Source organism: Aricia agestis, chromosome 10 (assembly GCF_905147365.1).
Source record: "Aricia agestis chromosome 10, ilAriAges1.1, whole genome shotgun sequence".
Classification (NCBI taxonomy): Eukaryota; Metazoa; Arthropoda; class Insecta; order Lepidoptera; family Lycaenidae; genus Aricia; species Aricia agestis.
In genome coordinates, this window is record NC_056415.1 from 895,619 (window position 1) to 914,865 (window position 19,247).

General features: G+C 36.0%; 1 protein-coding gene across 1 annotated transcript in view; it reads right to left on the reverse strand.

Moving 5' to 3' along the window:
- Positions 1-19,247, reverse strand: part of LOC121730845 (QRFP-like peptide receptor) — a 107,763-nt gene that overhangs the window by 3,699 nt on the left and 84,817 nt on the right. Inside the window, exons 4-6 of the mRNA XM_042120035.1 lie at positions 7,926-8,031; positions 2,001-2,098; positions 630-798 (exon numbers count right to left, since the gene is read on the reverse strand). Coding sequence (XP_041975969.1) covers positions 630-798; positions 2,001-2,098; positions 7,926-8,031 — 373 coding nt within the window. The remainder of the gene's footprint in view (positions 1-629; positions 799-2,000; positions 2,099-7,925; positions 8,032-19,247) is intronic.

Consider the following 19,247-nt stretch of genomic DNA (forward strand, 5'->3'; position numbering starts at 1 on the left):
ATATTTAATATATTTTATACATATAATATTTAAGATTTTTATTATATCATACATGTATTTGATGAGCTTGAGCTGCCACACACTCAACCAATTGAGCCCCAGAGGTCAATTAGTTGAGTAGCTGCTACGTAGCGTCTACGAAGCTGCTACCTAAGTACCACGTAGATGCTACAAAGATATTACGTAGCAGCTACGTAGACGCTACGTGGCATCTACGCATGAGCTACGTGGCATTCACGTATCACTCATAGAGTAAATAATTAAGGAAAAAATTCTCTTCATTTAAATTTAAACCTAGCTAGATAATTTTTTGTCACCCAGAAAACCTCTACTTATTTAATTTAAAGTCACTATTACACAAAGTATGAAAAATTGGAAACTTTAAAAAATATAATATATTTCTCACGACTCACTATAAAATACTCTCACTGCCGTTCTCAGAGACGAATTCTGATTAATCTTCAATTTAATGAAGAGTTTTACTGACGACGTATGAGGCTTATGTCAAGATTTAATCTTAATTCTCAAGACTTAATTTCATTTAAGTAAAAAAAGTCAAGACTTAATTTCATTTAAGTAATTAATGTTCGTCTCTGAGTGCGCCAGTCAAATTCTTGGACTATTCTTACCCAACAACAACGTGTATGGCAGCAACAGCGCAACAGAGTCAACTTCAACAGCATTGACGTCCAGCAACAGCTGGAGTATGTTGTACGGCAGCCAGCACATCGCGAACAGCACGGCCAGCAGCAGCAGTATCCACGCTACTCGCTTGCGCTCCCGTACTAGACGTATCCTCTGAAACAATTGTTGTGATCTCTTAGACTGGCCATTGACGGACAGCTAGTTGCAGTCGGGATCGACTGCTCCACCTAAAGTACGCACCGACCACTTAAGAACAGTTTAAGCGGTCCGTGTATTTTATTTTATTTTTTTATGAAAATAAGGGGGCAAACGAGCAAACGGGTCACCTGATGGAAAGCAACTTCCGTCGGCCATGGACACTCGCAGCATCAGAAGAGCTGCAGGTGCCGGCCTTTTAAGAGGGAATAGGGGATGGTACGGAAAGGAATAGGGTAGGGGATTGGGCCTCCGGTAAACTCACTCACTCGGCGAAACACAGAGCAAACGCTGTTTCACGCCGGTTTTCTGTGAGAACGTGGTATTTCTCCGGTCGAGCCGGCCCATTCGTGCCGAAGCATGGCTCTCCCACGTATAAATTATTGCGGATATGAATTTAGTATGGAAACTGCAGATCGCCGTGCGGCAACCGCATCTCGCAGTCAATCTCGACTGCAAGATGCGGTCCGTCTATGACCGGCTTTAGTATACACCTATATTTTCAAAAACAATATTTAAGAGGAGTTCACACCGCCGTTTTTCAATACAAACGCTGTCCCCTGTTTCCTCCCTGGATAATGCCGGTAGAGTTATGATTTTTTCCCTGAATATCTATGGCCACTATTAGCATATCCCTATGTTTTCTTTTTTTTCATAATTTTATTATTAAAAAAGATAAGAACGACCAAAAACCTAAAAAAATGGCAAGATTTTCCTCTGTGTTCTAAAATAACCTTCTTCTTCTTGGGAGACGGCTAAAAATAAGTAATCTCTTAGTAGAATATTAATTAACGTAATTAAAAACGGTGAATGGAAGGAATCTTTGCCTCAATTAAAAAAGCAGCTTTTATTAAAGTACCTAAATAAATATTAACTTTAATAAATTTTATGATATATTTTATTTTAATAATTAATTAAAGTATATCTAAATATATTATAATATTATACAAAGATATTTTAATCGCGAAATTTGCTAAATTTGTATGTTATAATCACAGTAACGGCATGTTAGAGTACCGCTTTCCCTTTGGTCTATATTTCATCTGTGCCAAATTACATCAAAATCGACATTGTCATTTCGTAGCCTGTTTAACGCAAGTAAAACAAGCTGTTCTCTTCATTACTCAGAATTGTATAATACAGAAGAAACCTGCCCTTACCTGCTGACTGTTAGTGCTGCCTTCAGTTTGGTCGAAGGGCGGCAGCACTGAGCACAGCCGTCGCCCCATCAGCGAGTACGATATCACCACGATACAGCCTGCAAAGTATTGACTATAGTTAGTACCACAGACATAGATCAATATAGATACCGCATGTCGCTCCATTTGAATTTTTTATATCAGCAAATAAATTATTTTAAATTTGAATTTTTAATTAGAATTTGTATGAAAACGAGCATGCCACTTTTTAGGGTTTCGTAGCCAAATGGCAAAAAACGGAACCCTTATAGATTCGTCATGTCTGTCTGTCTGTCTGTCTGTCCGTCCGTCCGTATGTCACGGCCCCTTTTCTCCGAAACTATAAGAGCCCTGTGATGGGGACCCCTAAAATTTTTAATAATATTTCCGTTTTTGTATCAAAATCTTAAAGCGGCTCATAGACTACATCTACTTACCAAGTTTTAATCTTCTTCTATAATATAAAAATGAGTCGCTGAATGTGTTGCTAAGCGCAAAACTCGAGAACGGTTGGACCGATTTCGCTAATTCTTTTTAAAAATATTCCTTGAAGTACGAGGATGGTTCTTACGGGGAGAAAAATTCTAAAAAAAAATCCTGAAAAAGTCTAAAAACAACACTTTTCTATGCTCCCATACAAAAGATTTGTGATAATACTTAAAAGTCAAATATATAAAAATGGATTTTCAATTATGTTAGTAACGCTAAAACTCGAAAACGGCTGAACGGGTTGGGCTAATTTTAGTCTTAAAATATTCGTAGAAGTCCAGGGAAGGTTTTAAAGTGACACGAAGTTCACCGGGACAGCTAGTAGTATGTAATAATGGATGCTGTTAAGCATTGGTGTGTCATCCCACATCGGACTAGTTTTGAGTAATCGGTGTTTTAAGTTTTTTTGGAATAATCTTTATTTTCTGCTTATTTTAAGCAAAAAAATGTTATTGTGCGGTATCTTTTTTTTGTTGAAATGCGTAGATTATGATTATGAAAAAACATTTTAATTTTACATTCAGTTTTAAGAGAAAACGTATAAAAATGGTTAATGCAATATTGCTATAGGGCTTATTACATAGCATTAATGTCCTTTGTGCTATTTCACTTAGATGCAAAATTCTGATTTGTTCTTTCAATACAAATTTTAGTGCTTTAATTTTAACAAAATGTTATAAAATTACCTTGTCACGCCCAAACCGCTGAACCGATTCTTCTGAAATTTGGTATGGAGATACTTTGAGTCCCGGGAAAGGACATAGGGTCCTTTTTATTTAAAAAAATGTACAGTTCCCAGGCATTAAATAAAAATGATTTCAGCTTATACCGCTACCGGCTACGTGGATTTCGATAATATTTGGTATACAGATACGTTATGTCTCGGGAAAGGACATAGGATACTTTACATCCGGGAAAAAGGTACGGTACCCGTATGATAAACAAAAATGATTTGCGCCTAAACCACTAAACCGATTTTGATGAAAATTGGTGTGCACATACTTTGACTCTCGTAAAAGGACATACGATAATTACGGTTACCACGTTATAAAATTTCCTATTTTGCGCCTAAACCGCTGAACAGATTTTGATGAAACTTGGTATAGAGATACTTTGAGTCCCGGAAAAGGCCATAGGATCCTTTTTGTCTCGGAAAAATGTACGGTTTCCAGGCGTTAAATAAAATGATTTCTGCTTATACCGCTACATGGATTTTGATGATATTTGGTATGCAGATACGTAATGTATCGGAAAAGGACAGAGAGTTCCCGCTTCTTCTTCCCTTCCCGCGCTTCCCGCAGAGTGCTCTTATGTATCGCGCACACATTTGGGCACTATAAAATTACTCCTGCGTAACTGGCCTGGTTTCATTGAAACCAGAGTGCTCTTGTGTATTGCGCAAACACTTGGGCACTATAAAAATTACTCCTGCGTAACTGGCCTAGTTTCATTGAACCCAGAGTGCTCTTGTGTATTGCGCACACACTTGGCCACTATGATATTACTCCTGCGTAACTGGCCTGGTTTTATTGAAACCGGCCACCGCCCCGAAATCGGTGTGGGTGTTTTTTTTATTTATTATAGTTACCAGCATTGGACATTGGACATAATTATTATTGAAATACTCGTTAGTCTAATTAAATTATTAATCTAATTGAAAATAAAATAATTAGAATACATTTTATACATATTATTATTAATCAACTTACGGGTAATTTCAGATGCACAATTACTTCATCAATCTGATTAATTTGTAATCTGATTAAAATTAGTAATTACTTTTTGCCCAACTCTGCACGTGATAAACTAATTATTTCTACATTAACTAAATTTAATCAAAATCGGTTCAGCAGTTTAAACGCAAATTAATAAAGTTTATTGCGTGAAAACCAAACATTTTCCATGATAAAAAATATTATCCTATGTCCTTCTCCAAAACCTTACGTAATATCTACATGTACTCAATATCGATATCTTATGCCAAATTCATTATTGTTGACTGCGCGGGAACTGTACATTTTCCGGGACAAAAAGTATCTAATTTCATTTTAATTGATTTAAAGTATCCGCATACAAAATTTTATCAAAATCGGTTCAGCGTTTTAAGCGCAAATCATTTTAGAAACATAGTACATAAATGCTGTATACAAAACCTTACTAAGAGGAATAAGCATTAACCATTTTTGTACTCTAGAATATGCTACAGTGGGTTTTCAAAAAAATAGATTTCACCGTCGTAAACCTTATGTTATAAAAAACAAAACTGCATTATTAACTCAAAACCCGATTTTATGTGGGATGAAACACCAATGCTTAACAGCAGCCATATATATTAAAACTTGGTAAGTAGATGTAGTCTATGAACCGCTTTAAGATTTTTAACAAAAACGGAAAAATTATTAAAAATTTTAGGTTTCCCCATTGATACAACTGAAACAAAAAAAAAAGTTTTTCATCTAACCTATGCGTGTGGGGTATCTATGGATAGGTGTTCAAAAATCATATTGAGGTTTATAATATCATTTTTTTGTAATTTGAATAGTTTGCGAGAGAAACTCTTCCAAAGTGGTAAAATGTGTATCCCCCCCACCCCCCTCTAACTTCTAAAGTATAAAGGGGCATGATAAGTCTAAAAAAATATGTGATGTATATTACTACAAAAACAACCAACGAAAATTGGTTCGAACGAGATCTAGCCAGTAGTTTTTTTATACCTCATAAATGGTAAACCTTAATTCAACTTTCATTAAATTAACTGAAATATGAAAATAGATCAAAAACCTCTTAATTTCATAAAAATAAACCTTATTGTTAAATACTGTGACGTACCGATGATAAGAAATGTATCCATTATTAAGGCCAACGTTTCTATTTGAATTTCTACAGCTCAATTCGGCACTTTTAGGCATTAAGGCATTTTCAAAATTCTGATTGACGTCTGATTCCGATAGCTAACTGGAACTAAAGAAAATACTTTCGAAAGACGAGCATTGCTCGTCGTTTGGGAACGCGATATGGCACGCGAAGTGCGTACACATACACATGCGGTATCTATCTTAATCTATGTCTGCTGTTAGTACTCACCAAAGTATGAACTATACGATATACAGAATATTTTAAAGTGCTGTATAGTCTGTATTTTACCTAGATTCCATTTTTACAAGAATACAGAAGAGTTTAAAGAAAAACTGAAAGATATTATCTACTACCAGAATCCCAATCCTGCTGCTGCACTCAGAGACGATCATTGTACTCAAATAGTACTCAAATGAACATTTTGACATTCGCTCCATAAATTATCTGTCAAACTATTCATTAAATTGAAGTTGAATCAACAGTTTATGTCTTAATACGGCCGTATGTATGTTTTAAACTTAAAAAGTGTTTATTGTATTTCTTCTAATTTACAATATGTAAGTTTAACTTTATATTAATAATATTATTATATTACCAGCAACTTCTTAATCAGTTTTTTAAGCCTGTTTCCAATAATATTATCTATCTCACTTATAAGAGTTAGGTAGAGTTTTCTCTACCTAGCAGATTAAGTTAATGTAAAATTACTTATTAGTCTTAGTAAGGCTAGATTGTAATATTATAAAATACTTATACAGGTATTTTATGTAAAAAAAAAACATAAGAGTTTTATGGGCTTTTAAATTAATCCAGTAGGATTTCCATTTAGAAGATAAGTTGTTAAGTATAACAACTTATCTTCTTAAAGCGAAATCAAAGGTATACTTTTAAATTGGGAATGTCAATTCGCAAAAAGATATATTTCGCTCCAAACTTTTATTTTTATCGCACCGAGTGCGTTGGGCCAAACAGGAAGAAATTTCAGGGGATTTCGACTTTGACAAGTTCCCTATAGATTAGCTGTCAAATCAAAATCATTAGGGTGATTTATTGTCCGTTAGTCGAATTTTTAATTAAGTAGCTCTTGAATAAGGATTTATACGATATACGTTATATCTATATATAACTATTTATACGATAATATTATGGCACCGTATGGCGGCATATGAAAAATTATTAATTTTTATACGCACCTATCTATCAGTATCTACTCATTTCAATTTTGTTACTACATAATAATATTATACTCCCAGAGATTAAAGGCATCATGAGCCCTGGCTCAGTACACTGGGTTTAGTTTCAGAACACACGCATACTTTACACTTGAAGTACTGTGCAGTTATTTTAATCCATACTGATAATATTATTAATGCGTAATTTGTCCGTCTATTTGTCTATCTGTCTGTTACATCTTACCGCCGAAACCGCTAAACCGATTTTGCTGGTATAGAGGTACTTTGAGTTTCCGTTACGGGAATCATCTAGTAAACTTATAATTCTAAAGACATCTATTTAAAATGCAATACTTTAGATATACTTTTTTTTTGTCTCTGAGTTTCTTGCGTAACTGTCCTAAACTTTATTTCATGTATTATAACATATTAATTCTATTGTATATATTATTATTATATAATATATTCTTATTACATAAAATTCTCGTGTCACAATGTTAGATAGCGTACTCCTCCGAAACGGCTTTACTGATTTTAACCAAATTTTATATGCATATTCGGTGGGTCTGAGAATCGGCTACTGGGTACTTATTATATTGATAAGTGCATTTGTTGAATAAATAATAGTAAATTATTACAACTCGAGACTGACGGCGACCATTGTTAGTGCGACGGGATAGCGATGGACGTTGCCATGGTGACATACTTTTTTAGTCACTTCAATAAAATAATACGGGCGAAATAGGTAATTTATATTATGGCAAAGCAACGTTTGCCGGGACAGTTAGTTATAATATATTATTATAATTATTATTATTGTCTACAGTATTACTTCGACCTTATTTTGGCAAGTTCTTGCATTGTTGACGCAAGATAAGTCTTCACAATTACTACTCGTAATGTGTGGTCAACTCGCATCATTACTCACTGGCATGAGGCATCTAAATAAGGAAACTCAGGCCCACTAGCGTGACATTAATCGTAGATTATCATGCTACTCCTCTTACTCTCTTACTCTTCGGTTTTATGAAAGACAAAGCATGATGCTTTAATAAAACAAAGGTAACAACAGAGATTCAGAGGACTGTATTTTATACGAGCGTTTGCCCGCGGCTTTGCTAGCGTTAAGAAGTATTATTATATACATACTTTCGTCCCCTATTTTAGCCGATCCGTCCAGTGATTTTGGCTGTGCGTTGATAGATCACCATGTCAGTCAGTCACCTTTGAGTTTTATATATATATATATATATATATATATATATATATATATATATATATATATATATATATATATATATATATATATATATAGATAACAATAATACAAAAAATAGCTTTGGTTCGTCTTAATTTCAATAATTAAAAGAGTATAGTAAAATAAACTTACCAGGTATCGCATAGACCAGTATGAAGCTGAATGTGCCGAACAGCTCTTTTCGTATGGAATCCGGCCACTTTTCTGTACAAAACTCTATCCGACCTTCCACCCAAACCTGGAACAAATATTTTGGCTTAAAAAAATTGCAAATATTAATGCCGTCCATTACCACCTTGGGACGGCAATGCCGGCTTTGTCCTTTTTTATGAAACGAGGGGGCAAACGAGCAAACGGGTCCGGAAATACTGCTGGTGACAGTTCGTTCCAGAGTTTTACAGTGCGCGGCAGAAAGTTAGGCGAAAAACGCACGGTGTAAGACTGCCACTCATCAAGGTGATGGCTGATGAGGATGATATTATATTTTTCGCGTGGGGCTATGGCGAAAAGTTGCAGGAGGTATGATTCCGAACAATTCCTCACAGCACTCCCCTGATACAACCGATAGAGGATGCAGAGTGAAGCTTCATCTGGGCGTAATTCCAGGGGCGTAATTTCTTAACCGAGACGCAGATATTTTCATCTCCGAGTGACACTGATGTGTATACCTTTCCCATCATACTTTACACCATACTGAACAGGGTATTATCTCCGAATGCGACCTGCAAACCTTCAAGAAGAGAGCGTATACCCTCTTAGATTGCCGGCAATCATACGCTATTAAAGGTTTCTAGGTCGTATTGCACTAGAAATACTGCTGGCGACAGTTCATTCTAGAGTTTTAATGTACGTGGCAGGAAATTGCACGCAAAACGCACGTGGAAGACTGCAACACATCAAGGTTATGAGGATGGTATATTTTTTATGCGTAGTGCAAAACCACCACGTTAAGAAAACTACCTCACCTTATTTTTATTACAATCTCGTGTAACAACTCTTTGATATCGAAACTGCCGAATATATTTCTTCAACGGGAACCCGTATTATTACATTTTTACGCTTGAAGAAACATCGTAACTTTTATGTAAAAGTTTTACTACTTGAGTTGTAACAAAATTGCCAATAATTTTGTACAGATCTTTAACGTAATTTGAAATAAGTATTCTGAATTCAAAAATTTTCTGATAGAGAAATCAGAAAGTACAATATTGATACTTTATATTTTAATGACGTAATAACAAATATCAGAATTGTATATAATGTTTAATGAGATAACATAAATTATAAATCGCTAAACCGATTCATAAAACAAAAATAAATAATACTTTTTAATAAATAATAGGAACTTTATACGCAGGACTGACTTTTCACGTCACATCCGACATGGATGGTGATATAGGTACCTAACTTACATGTCAGACAATCAGGTGATCAGCCTGTATTGACCTTAGAACCATACTTTGCAATAACATTTTTCCAACTCGGGAATCAAACCTCCGCATCAAAAGTCTTAAGCACTGAACCGGGGAAGCATTGTTGGTACTAGTTATTTAATAAGCAGTCTGAGGACTGACCACATAATATTTCCTATACAAACAAACTGACTACACCCATTATGTTCCCTACATTAACTGACTGACCATACCCATAATGTTCTCCATACATAACACAGTGTGTTACACCACTTACACCTCCATACTGCCCTCTTGTGCGGCCTGTATTGCGTAATTACACGCACGACAGCCAGATTTATAGGGTCCCATTCCGCGGGCCGCTCGGCCGGCCAGGCTGACCCAAAATTGAATTTTAGCAACCGTATACAATTTTTAATCGTGAAACATGTCTAAAATGACGAGGGAAATAGGAAGAAAGATTTTTTAAAGGATCTTACAATTGTTCATAATAAAATTTCAGCTAGCAGTAAATAATAAAGTTATCAAAACTATTAGCTTCGAATTTGAGTTGTTTTGCTTTGTATTCTTACTGTAATAAGCATTCATATCCCTCGAACAATATATTTTTTTAAATGTCACATACGAAAAAAGTTAGCATATAAGAAATATTTACTTATGTAATACGGATTACGCAACTGAGAGAGTTGAGCAAAAACTTATCCAAGTTTATGTAAAGTGTTTTACAGTGACACAAACCCAATTTGATGTAGATAGCAGGAACAGTTGCGTGTGACAGCTTTAAATATTGTCGACCGCTACTGGCTCGCTGGCTGTGCATTTAAATCCCTTTTCTTTAAACTGACTTAGTTTAAAGACAAAGAACTCAGAAAAAAAATCTTGTTTGTTCTGAGTTAGTGTGAATTTGAAACCTTGTGTGGAAGAAGGAATGTTTGTTACTCAAAAAGAGTATCAAATAGTTGTGGTGGTTATCTGGGTCAACATACAGGCTACTTGTAAAGTCAGTCTTACTTATATTTTGTTACTATGAATTTGAAAGCTTCTGGAGATTTGTGGATTTTCTGCTACTATTTTACATAAAACTAATGAACAGATTTTAATGTGATTTGGTATGGAAATTGTTTAGACTCTGGCTACTTTTCATCTACATGTTAAGATACCAGGAGGGTGAGCCAAAATCTTTTCGTTTTCGCTTCATTATAGAATCGCCGATGATAATGTATGGAATTGACATAAGCGTTCGTAAATATGACGTTGACGTTCGACTCGTCTTATGTCAATTCCATAGTACATTTTGATAGGCGATTCTATAACGAAGCGAAAACGAAAAAGTTTCGGCTTAATAGCCTGGAGTCGCTACGTTTTTAATTCGTGCTCATTAAAATTTACTTATTATAATTAAAGTTCTTTTGGGCAAATAATATATCAAGAGCGGCAGGAATTAAAAATATTTATCCTTTAAGTCTTGCTAAAACTCAAAAACGGCAAAAATTTTTGCTAATTTTGGTATTGAAATATTCGTGGAAGTTCACGGAAGGTTTTATATTAGGATGGAAGCGATACCAAGTTCATCGGGTCAGCTGATATTAGTGGGCCATTAATGTCTTGATAATTATTATTGTTACTAAGACCAGTGCATATATTTGTAAAAAAATAAATAATTGTTAGACTAATTCTGATAAAATATTAAATGACTTAAGTATTATTATTATTGCACGCCTTAAGAGGATACCATAGCGGCAAGAGAAATGAAAAAAAAGTACGTGTAATATCTATAGCTGTCTCCCTTACCTCAAGCCTATACCGCAGAACGCGATAGAGACAACTGCAGAAAATCCAGAAAATCAACGATTCGTTGTCCCCTGATTCCTTCTCCAAAACTTAACAGATTTAAGTACTTTTTTCATTAAAGATTAAAAAAAGGCTTGAGCTGTGTTCCTATGTTTTGCTTTTTTTGTATAATCTATCCAAATCTGTTTTCTGGACGTATGAACACAGTGGAAAATCTGGCCATTTTTTTGGGTTTTTGAACGTTCATATCTTATTTAATAATTAAATTATGAAAAAAAAGAAAACATAGGGACATTGTATTAGTGGCCGTAGATATTCAGGAAAAAAATTATAACTCTACTAGCATTATCCAGGGAGGAAACAGGGGACAACGTTTGTATGGAAAAAATGGCGGTGTGGAATCCTCTTAACGGCTAATTGTAGATAAGTACCAGGACATCTTTGTAATATCTTATAACCTACAATTGCAAAAATAAATGATTTGATTTGATTTGATTTAGTAGTCTGTTGCTACCAATATCAATATACCAAGTTTCAGATTTTTTTGTCAACAAAACGCTCCATATTTCGTCTTATCAAATGATTGAATCCGTAAAGTTTGAAGTTTAATTCAGATGGAATCAGAATACAGAACATGACACATACAACATGAACAATGTGGCCCAAGAGCCAGGGATAGCCGGACTTTCGTAATTTTATTAAAGCTGAAAGTTTTCCTATGGAGTTTCGGTTGCAGTCACTTTAGTAGTTCCAGTTCTTAAAGTCTACCTAACCTTAACTTTTATCTTATTTTCTTCGGGATCTCATCTTCCACTGTACATTTTCGACAATTATTGCTTAACACCGCCAACTGGCGGTGTGAAGCCCATTGCTTCCCATTGCCGGACACCCCTAAAGTTAGACAACTGTCTAACTTTAGGGGTGTCCGGCAATGGAACGTAAATAAAAAATTAACTTTATACTTTGTCCAAGGTTTGGCTGACCTTCAGAACTAGATACACCCAAAAGTAACCGCGATCGAAACTCCATAGTTGCTGGTCGTTCTTACCTTAGGGGTCGTGTCTTCCACTTCCACTTCCAGTTTTAATAAAATGGCGAAAATCTGGTTGTTACAGGCTCTTGCTCTATTAAGCATTCCCAAAATCATATTCCACGCGAGCGGCTGGGTGAGCGAAAAAATTAATCCGACGTTTTGTTTTTGGTAAAATTCATCAGAAAATGTTGAAAAGTCAATTGTTTTTGACAAACGACTGTTACATATTGTTTGGGGGGGGGGGGGGGTCAAATATCATCTAATCTCACGTAGGGGAGAAATCTCACGTAATTTTTTTATCAACAAAATAATACTATTTTGGTCCATTTCATCAAGATTGTACGTATGCTTAAGATTTAATCATAAGCGTAATCGTTATACGATTAAGGGTGGATTGAAACCGCAACGCGACGAGTAGATGTATTTCTAAATTTGTATGGATTTGACGGATTTGCAAGTCATCTCACGAAATTGAAATCTGTCATTTCAGTAAAAGAGAAATGCATATACGTGTCGTGTTGCGGTCTGAATTAACCCTAAGATCATTCACAAATTCGTTCGAAAGAAAATCTACTGACTGTCAAACCAAACGTTTACGTAAGAAACCCACATATTGAAAAATCTCACGTGAGATTAGGGGGGGGAGGGGGGGGATTGAATAAAATCTCATGAAATCTCACCAGGGGGAGGGGGGTCAAAAACTAAAAAAAAAACCCTCACGTAATTTGTGGACACCCCCTTACTATCTACTTGATCACGCAAAAGCTACGGAACAGATTTCAATCAAATTTGCAACTTATTATAGACTAATTAAATCGAAAGGTAATACGCCGTATTTGTATATAGCTGTGCATTTAGTCGCAGTTCGCTCGAGAAGGCCTAGGCGAAGACGGGCGATTAATCACGACGATCGCAATGTCCCGCCTTAGCAGGGGAGTTCCGGGTGGCGGTGAGGGGACACCGTCATCCATCGTACCGAGCCCCCGAGTTGGTTGCGATACACAATGTACCGCGACTGTGTATCGCGACATTAAAAGCAATGGCTTATGCAAGCCTCATGAGGCCTCTGTTCGGCCGTGGAAGGCCCTTGGGCCACACAGAGAAGTGCTTGCCGGCGTAGCCGTGGTGTAAGCTCACGTGATCCCGCTGCCCGCCTAGGGCAAATAGTGGAGTGCCGCCGAGTTTTTAGTGGGTAGGGGCTACGTCCACTACCATCTTTCGGGCGCAGCAGAGACCCACATACTTGCGGGCAGGATCCCCATCCCCCGCAAGATGCTTAAAAGCAAGCAAGCAACACACTTTTTTTTTTTGTTTTTCACCGAGAAGGTGAAAAACAAAAAAAAAAGGGTGTTGCTAAAATAATTATCCTAAAAAATATTCTGTTACAGTGTCTATAACATCCGTAAAAAAATATCCTAACTTTCAGAATACAAGTAATAAGATACAAATTTTGCAAACGCCACAATGTTTCGCATATCGATGGAATTTTCTGTAATGATTTCAAAATAAGGCTGAGTTATAGTTATTTTTCACAGACCATTTTTTTTATGAAATAAGGGGGCAAACGAGCAAACGGGTCACCTGATGGAAAGCAACTTTCGTCGCCCATGGACACTCGCAACATCAGAAGAGCTGCAGGTGCGTTGCCGGCCTTTTACAAGGGAATAGGGGAGGGTAGAGAAGGAAATAGGGGAGGGTAGGGAAGGGAAAAGGGTAGGGTAGGGGATTGGGCCTCCGGTAAACTCACTCACTCGACGAAAAACAGCGTGAAACAGCGCAAGCGCTGTTTCACGCCGGTTTTCTGTGAGAACGTGGTATTTCTCCGGTAGAGCCGGCCCATTCGTGCCGAAGCATGGCTCTCCCACGTATAAAACCATTTTCCTTAACTGACATCATTCATCATGACGTTACGCGCAGTTTTTTAGCTTCCAGTTACCGCTTACGATATAATCATCTCGCCTTAAAGATTAATATTGTGGCGAAAACATTACTTAAGAGGCCGGGAGCCATCAAAATTCACGAAATACCAAAATCATTTTCTTACACGAAAATATTTAACATGTTTGAGTTATTTTTCAGCATAAAATAGTAATTACCTAGGTTTCTACACAAAAATTTACTGCAAAATATTTAAACTTTAAAAAATATTTTTAGTATTTAACTTAGTATTATAAAATTTACTATTTATTTATATATTTTTTAGTGTTTTACTATATTTTTTAGTCTTTAGTTCCCCAAATCCCAATAACTTTACTATTTTAATGCAATGTCGTCGGTTAAACTCTTTACGATCATAATATCAATTCAATATTTGATAGCAAAACCTGGAATAAACAAGGGAATAAACACCAATAATGTCACATGTGACATTGTTGGTGTTTATTTCCTTATTTATTAAACAGTAAAATTATTGTAATAAAAATTTATAGTTGGGATAGCCCTAGGGGCACATTTGACACGGGCAGGCAGGGCCTGTCCTTTTGCGAGTATAATTCATATACGTAGGTGGTCTAAATGGTAAGAAGGATATATATTTGTTTCGGCGAACGCGTAGGGACCGTATTACGGATGTCCCTCACATATTTTGCTGCCTGAATAATAAAACTGCGTATTGTTTACTTTAATAAAAAATATCACACCTTCAAGGTTCTTAATACTGTTTTGCAGGTAAATATATCAAAAATATGTGAGCAATTTTCTAGATTTCTTAAATTTACACATATTGTGTATATTATATTCTGTTGCCGCTATAACAACAAATACTAAAAACAAAATAAATTAAATATTTAAGGGCTTTTTGCTCTGTAGTGATACGGAACTCTTCGTGCGCGATCACAACTCGTACTTGGCCGATTTTTTAGTTGTTCTCCTTTTTGCCTGTACTTTTTTTGTAACAAAATGCGACGCTGTGTTTGAGCGATTAAAACACTATCAACGAAACCTTTACTGCTAAATTATTACTAGCTGTTGCCCGCGACTCCGTCCGAGTGGGCTTCAGTTTACAGCGTGCGGTGGTTCCCGTTTCCGTGGGAATGCCGGGATAAAATGTAGCCCACATTACTGCAAATTTTCCTCAAAATCTATCTAATAAACAAAATTTGAATCCAAAGCTTCGTAAAACAAAACATAAATATCAGTCAAAAATAGAACCCTTCAGCAATCTTCAGGTAAACTTGAAGCATCACCTCCAATTATAGTATAATGATGAATGTAAGATCCTGAGATCTTAGTCGGTAATTAATATAAGTTAGCTGCGGCCGACACCGACCCACGTCAAGTGTGCCACAACAGATACAGCGTAAATCTTCACGATCGGTATTATGTCTACATAATGGGACTAATTACTATTATTGTAAGCCAAGCAATATTAGAAAATCTAACTAACCTACGCGATATAAAATATTTGATCTTTTATTTAACTTCCTTCCATGGAGTGATGAAATGGATGGTTAGAATTTTCTACATACACATACTTAGAAAATTCAATCCATCCATATGCTTCCAACGCGGGAATCAAACCCAAGCCTCCGAGTCAAGAGCCACGCTCTAAGCCACTGGACCACGGAAGCGTTATATTATTAACGAGCTTTTGCCCGCGGCTTCGCAGGCGTTAAGATGTATATACAAACTTTCATCCCGTATTTTAACCCCTTGGGGGTAAAATTGATCAAAACCCTTTCTTAGCGGATGCCTACGTCATAATATCTACCTGCGTGCCAAATTTCAGCCCGATCGGTCCAGTGGGCTGTGCGTTGATAGATCACCATGTCAGTCAGACCTTTGAGTTTTATATATATAGATGTATAGATATATAGATATATAGATATAGATGTTTAGTCTAGTGCGTTTTAACTTTTATACTGCTTTCATGGTGGGGTATTTCTAGAGCTCTTATCCAGAAATCAAGAGTTTCAAAGTTGTGGTAAAAATAACCAAATTTGGCCTAATTTTCTAACAAGAAAAATTATCAAAATCATTTAAAACGTTCATCTTATGCATGGTTTTCGCTTCTTGTATTATCTTTCTCACTGACTTATAAGATTAAAACTAAAAGAGCGAAAGATTTACCTTTTACTAAAGTGATTAATAAAACACTTAAGGAAAATCGGAATCATAAAATATTTTACAACGTGAGGGCGGGAAGTAGTAAATTCTACTTTTTATTCCCGCGTGATTTATTCTCAGCTATAAACTTTAAGATAAATCTCAGATTTAGTATTGTTGTGAGTAAGCCGTTTATAAATCTCTCTAAATAAGAACTCATATATTCCGGTCTGATAATAAATTATAATATTATTATGATTAAACTACATGACGCCCGAAGCAACGTTGCGCCAAAATTATATTTTTTGCGCAGGAACCGTATATTTTCACGTGATAAAAAGTATCATATGTCCTTTCTCGGGACTCAGAGTATCTCCATACCAGATTTCAACAAAATCGGTTCAGCGGTTTGGGCGTGAAGAGGTAACGGACAGACACACTTTCGATTTTATAATATTGAGTATGGATAGAATCTAGTTGCAATTATTAAACCATGCACGGTTATGTATAACACGAAAACATACGTCATGTTTTCTGAAAAAAAAAACTCCTATTTATTTTCGGGGACCGCCGGGATGCTCAGCTAATTTCATTATAACGTTAAATTCCGAACGTCAATAATTTTAAGTAGATCAAACTCAAATTTGTTAGTACTGAGCGGGCTGATGATGATAAACTATAGCTAACACCCTCGATCATGTCATCTTTCAACCAAAAAGAAAAAACTAGATTAAAATCGGTCCACCCGTTTGGATGCTACAATCCCACGGACAGATACTGCACACACAGACATAGAGACAAACAGACAGACATTCAGACACGTCAAAGTTATGACACCTCTCTTGTTTGTCGCCTGTCAGGGGCTAAAAATCGATTCAGCGTCTAAAGACTGTTAAGTAACATTCTACAGTTTTTACACAGATACATACTTTAGGCAATTCTTTTGTAGTTTTATACTAAACAAACAAAAATATTATGTGGCACACAAACTAATATTATATAAACTAATATATCGTAATGTTGTCTTCATTATCCATACTAATATTATAAATGCGAAAGTGTGTCTGTCTGTCTGTCTGTCACGCGAACCACTGAACCGATTTTACTGAAATTTGGCATGGAGATACTTTGAGTCCCGAGAAAGGACAAAGGATAGTTTTTATCCCGGAAACATGTACGATTCCCGCGCGATAAACGAGTGTTGGCGCAACGGAGTTGCTGGCGTCATCTAGTTTTAAATAATCGTATTATTTTCATTATTTTCCCGGTTTATCTTCTGTTCCTGCGGCTATATAAATTGTTCACTATAAAAACGAATGTCACCAAAAATACTATTCGATGAAGCGTAAAAAGGAAATTCGATTGGCCATAACAGCGACCAAAGAAAAATAATGTGTATTATGACCGTACCACGATTCAGAGCCTCGATTCTATTATTTGAAATTTCGTTGATTATATTTAATGACTAATGAGAATGTAATTTTGCAGTATTTTTTTTTTTATGAAATAAGGGGGCAAACGAGCAAACGGGTCACCTGATAGAAAGCAACTTCCGTCGCTCATGGACACTCGCAGCATCAAAAGAGCTGCATGTGCGTTGCCGGCCTTTTAAGAGGGAATAGGGTAATAGGGGAGGGCAGGGAAGGGAAGGGAGTAGGGGAGGGTAGGAAAGGGAATAGGGTAGGGGATTGGGCCTCCGGTAAACTCACTCACTGTGAGAACGTGGTATTTATCCGGTCGAGCCGGCCCATTCGTGCCGAAGCATGGCTCTCCCACGTATAAAATAAAAAGGTTGGAAGCACGTATTGAATCGAACGAGACATAAAGCTGCATAATATTCTAGTTACATTAAAGTACCACCGTTATTTTACTCCAACAATAATACAGTTTCTATCAACTTTTTCCAAATCCTATTTATCTATCTATCTCAAAATAATAATACCAATGTAATAATTTTATATTTTTTGTTCTTATGTTGTGACACAGAATACATAATATTATTAGTACAAGTAGTTGTGATTAAGTGTTACTTGGTACTACATATATATATTCTGTGGTGTTACATAGTATTTAATTTTGTTATGTGTAAAAGAATATTTAATTAAGTTTACTAAGTAAGTATAGTATTATAAAACAACAGCACACTTCGGACATACCTTATTGGTTTATGGAGAGTAAAAATACAGGACTATGTGTTTTTTATGATGATAATATGTAAATAAAAAAATAAATAAAAAATCTCTCATGTTTCTTCAAATGACAGATTCCCGAGGTGATTTAACTCTTTAAAAAATAAAATATAAACATTTTGTAGTTTAATCGCACCGCATCAAAACTGCATCGAAGCTATATTAATGTTGGAGTACCAAAATCAGGGTCCAATCTGAGTGTTGGATAGCTCTCACGAAGGGCATTACTGTAATGGCCTGTAATTTACTTTTATTGGGACATTGTGAAAATTGGGCCAGCCTTATTAATTCTATCGCACCGATCACATTGACAGTTTCTAGTGAAATATTATGCTGATAGAATATTATAAAATTTAGTTTATTATGACCCTTTTAAAATGCTTATATTACAATAATAAGTATAAGTGTAATACTAAAATTACTTCTACCTGGGAGCCTACAGGCATGGATTGCTTAGGGCATCAAGTAGTCTTAATCCGTATCTGATGAGATTCCACCGTTAAATCCTGCATGTAACCTTTTTTTTTCGATTAAATATTGTTAGGGACACACAGAGCCATCTAGCGTCAAACCAGCGAAACTTATCGAGGGGACACACTACACAGACAGCATAAATCCCCTACTCGATACTAGATGGCGTTAGGTGCGCGAGTACATGCTCGAACTTTGTAGAAACATTCCACACTTGTTTACTTGTTTAGGCTAATAGTGTACATTCGGGAAGGAATGTTCTCGTACAGTCTAGGGCTCGCCTGGACCCACATAAATAGTCGCAGGAGGCCGGGCCGACATTCAGTTCGATACAAGCTATCATCAAGGCAACTTCGGAGTGAAAACATGTTCCGTTCTACATTTCATCGAAAAAAACGATACATGCAGAATTTAGCGGTGGGATCTTAGGCCATTAATTTAAAGATACGATCATATTATACACATTTACAGGTGCATTGCAGACCTTTTATAATTATTACTCTCTTTATAAAAG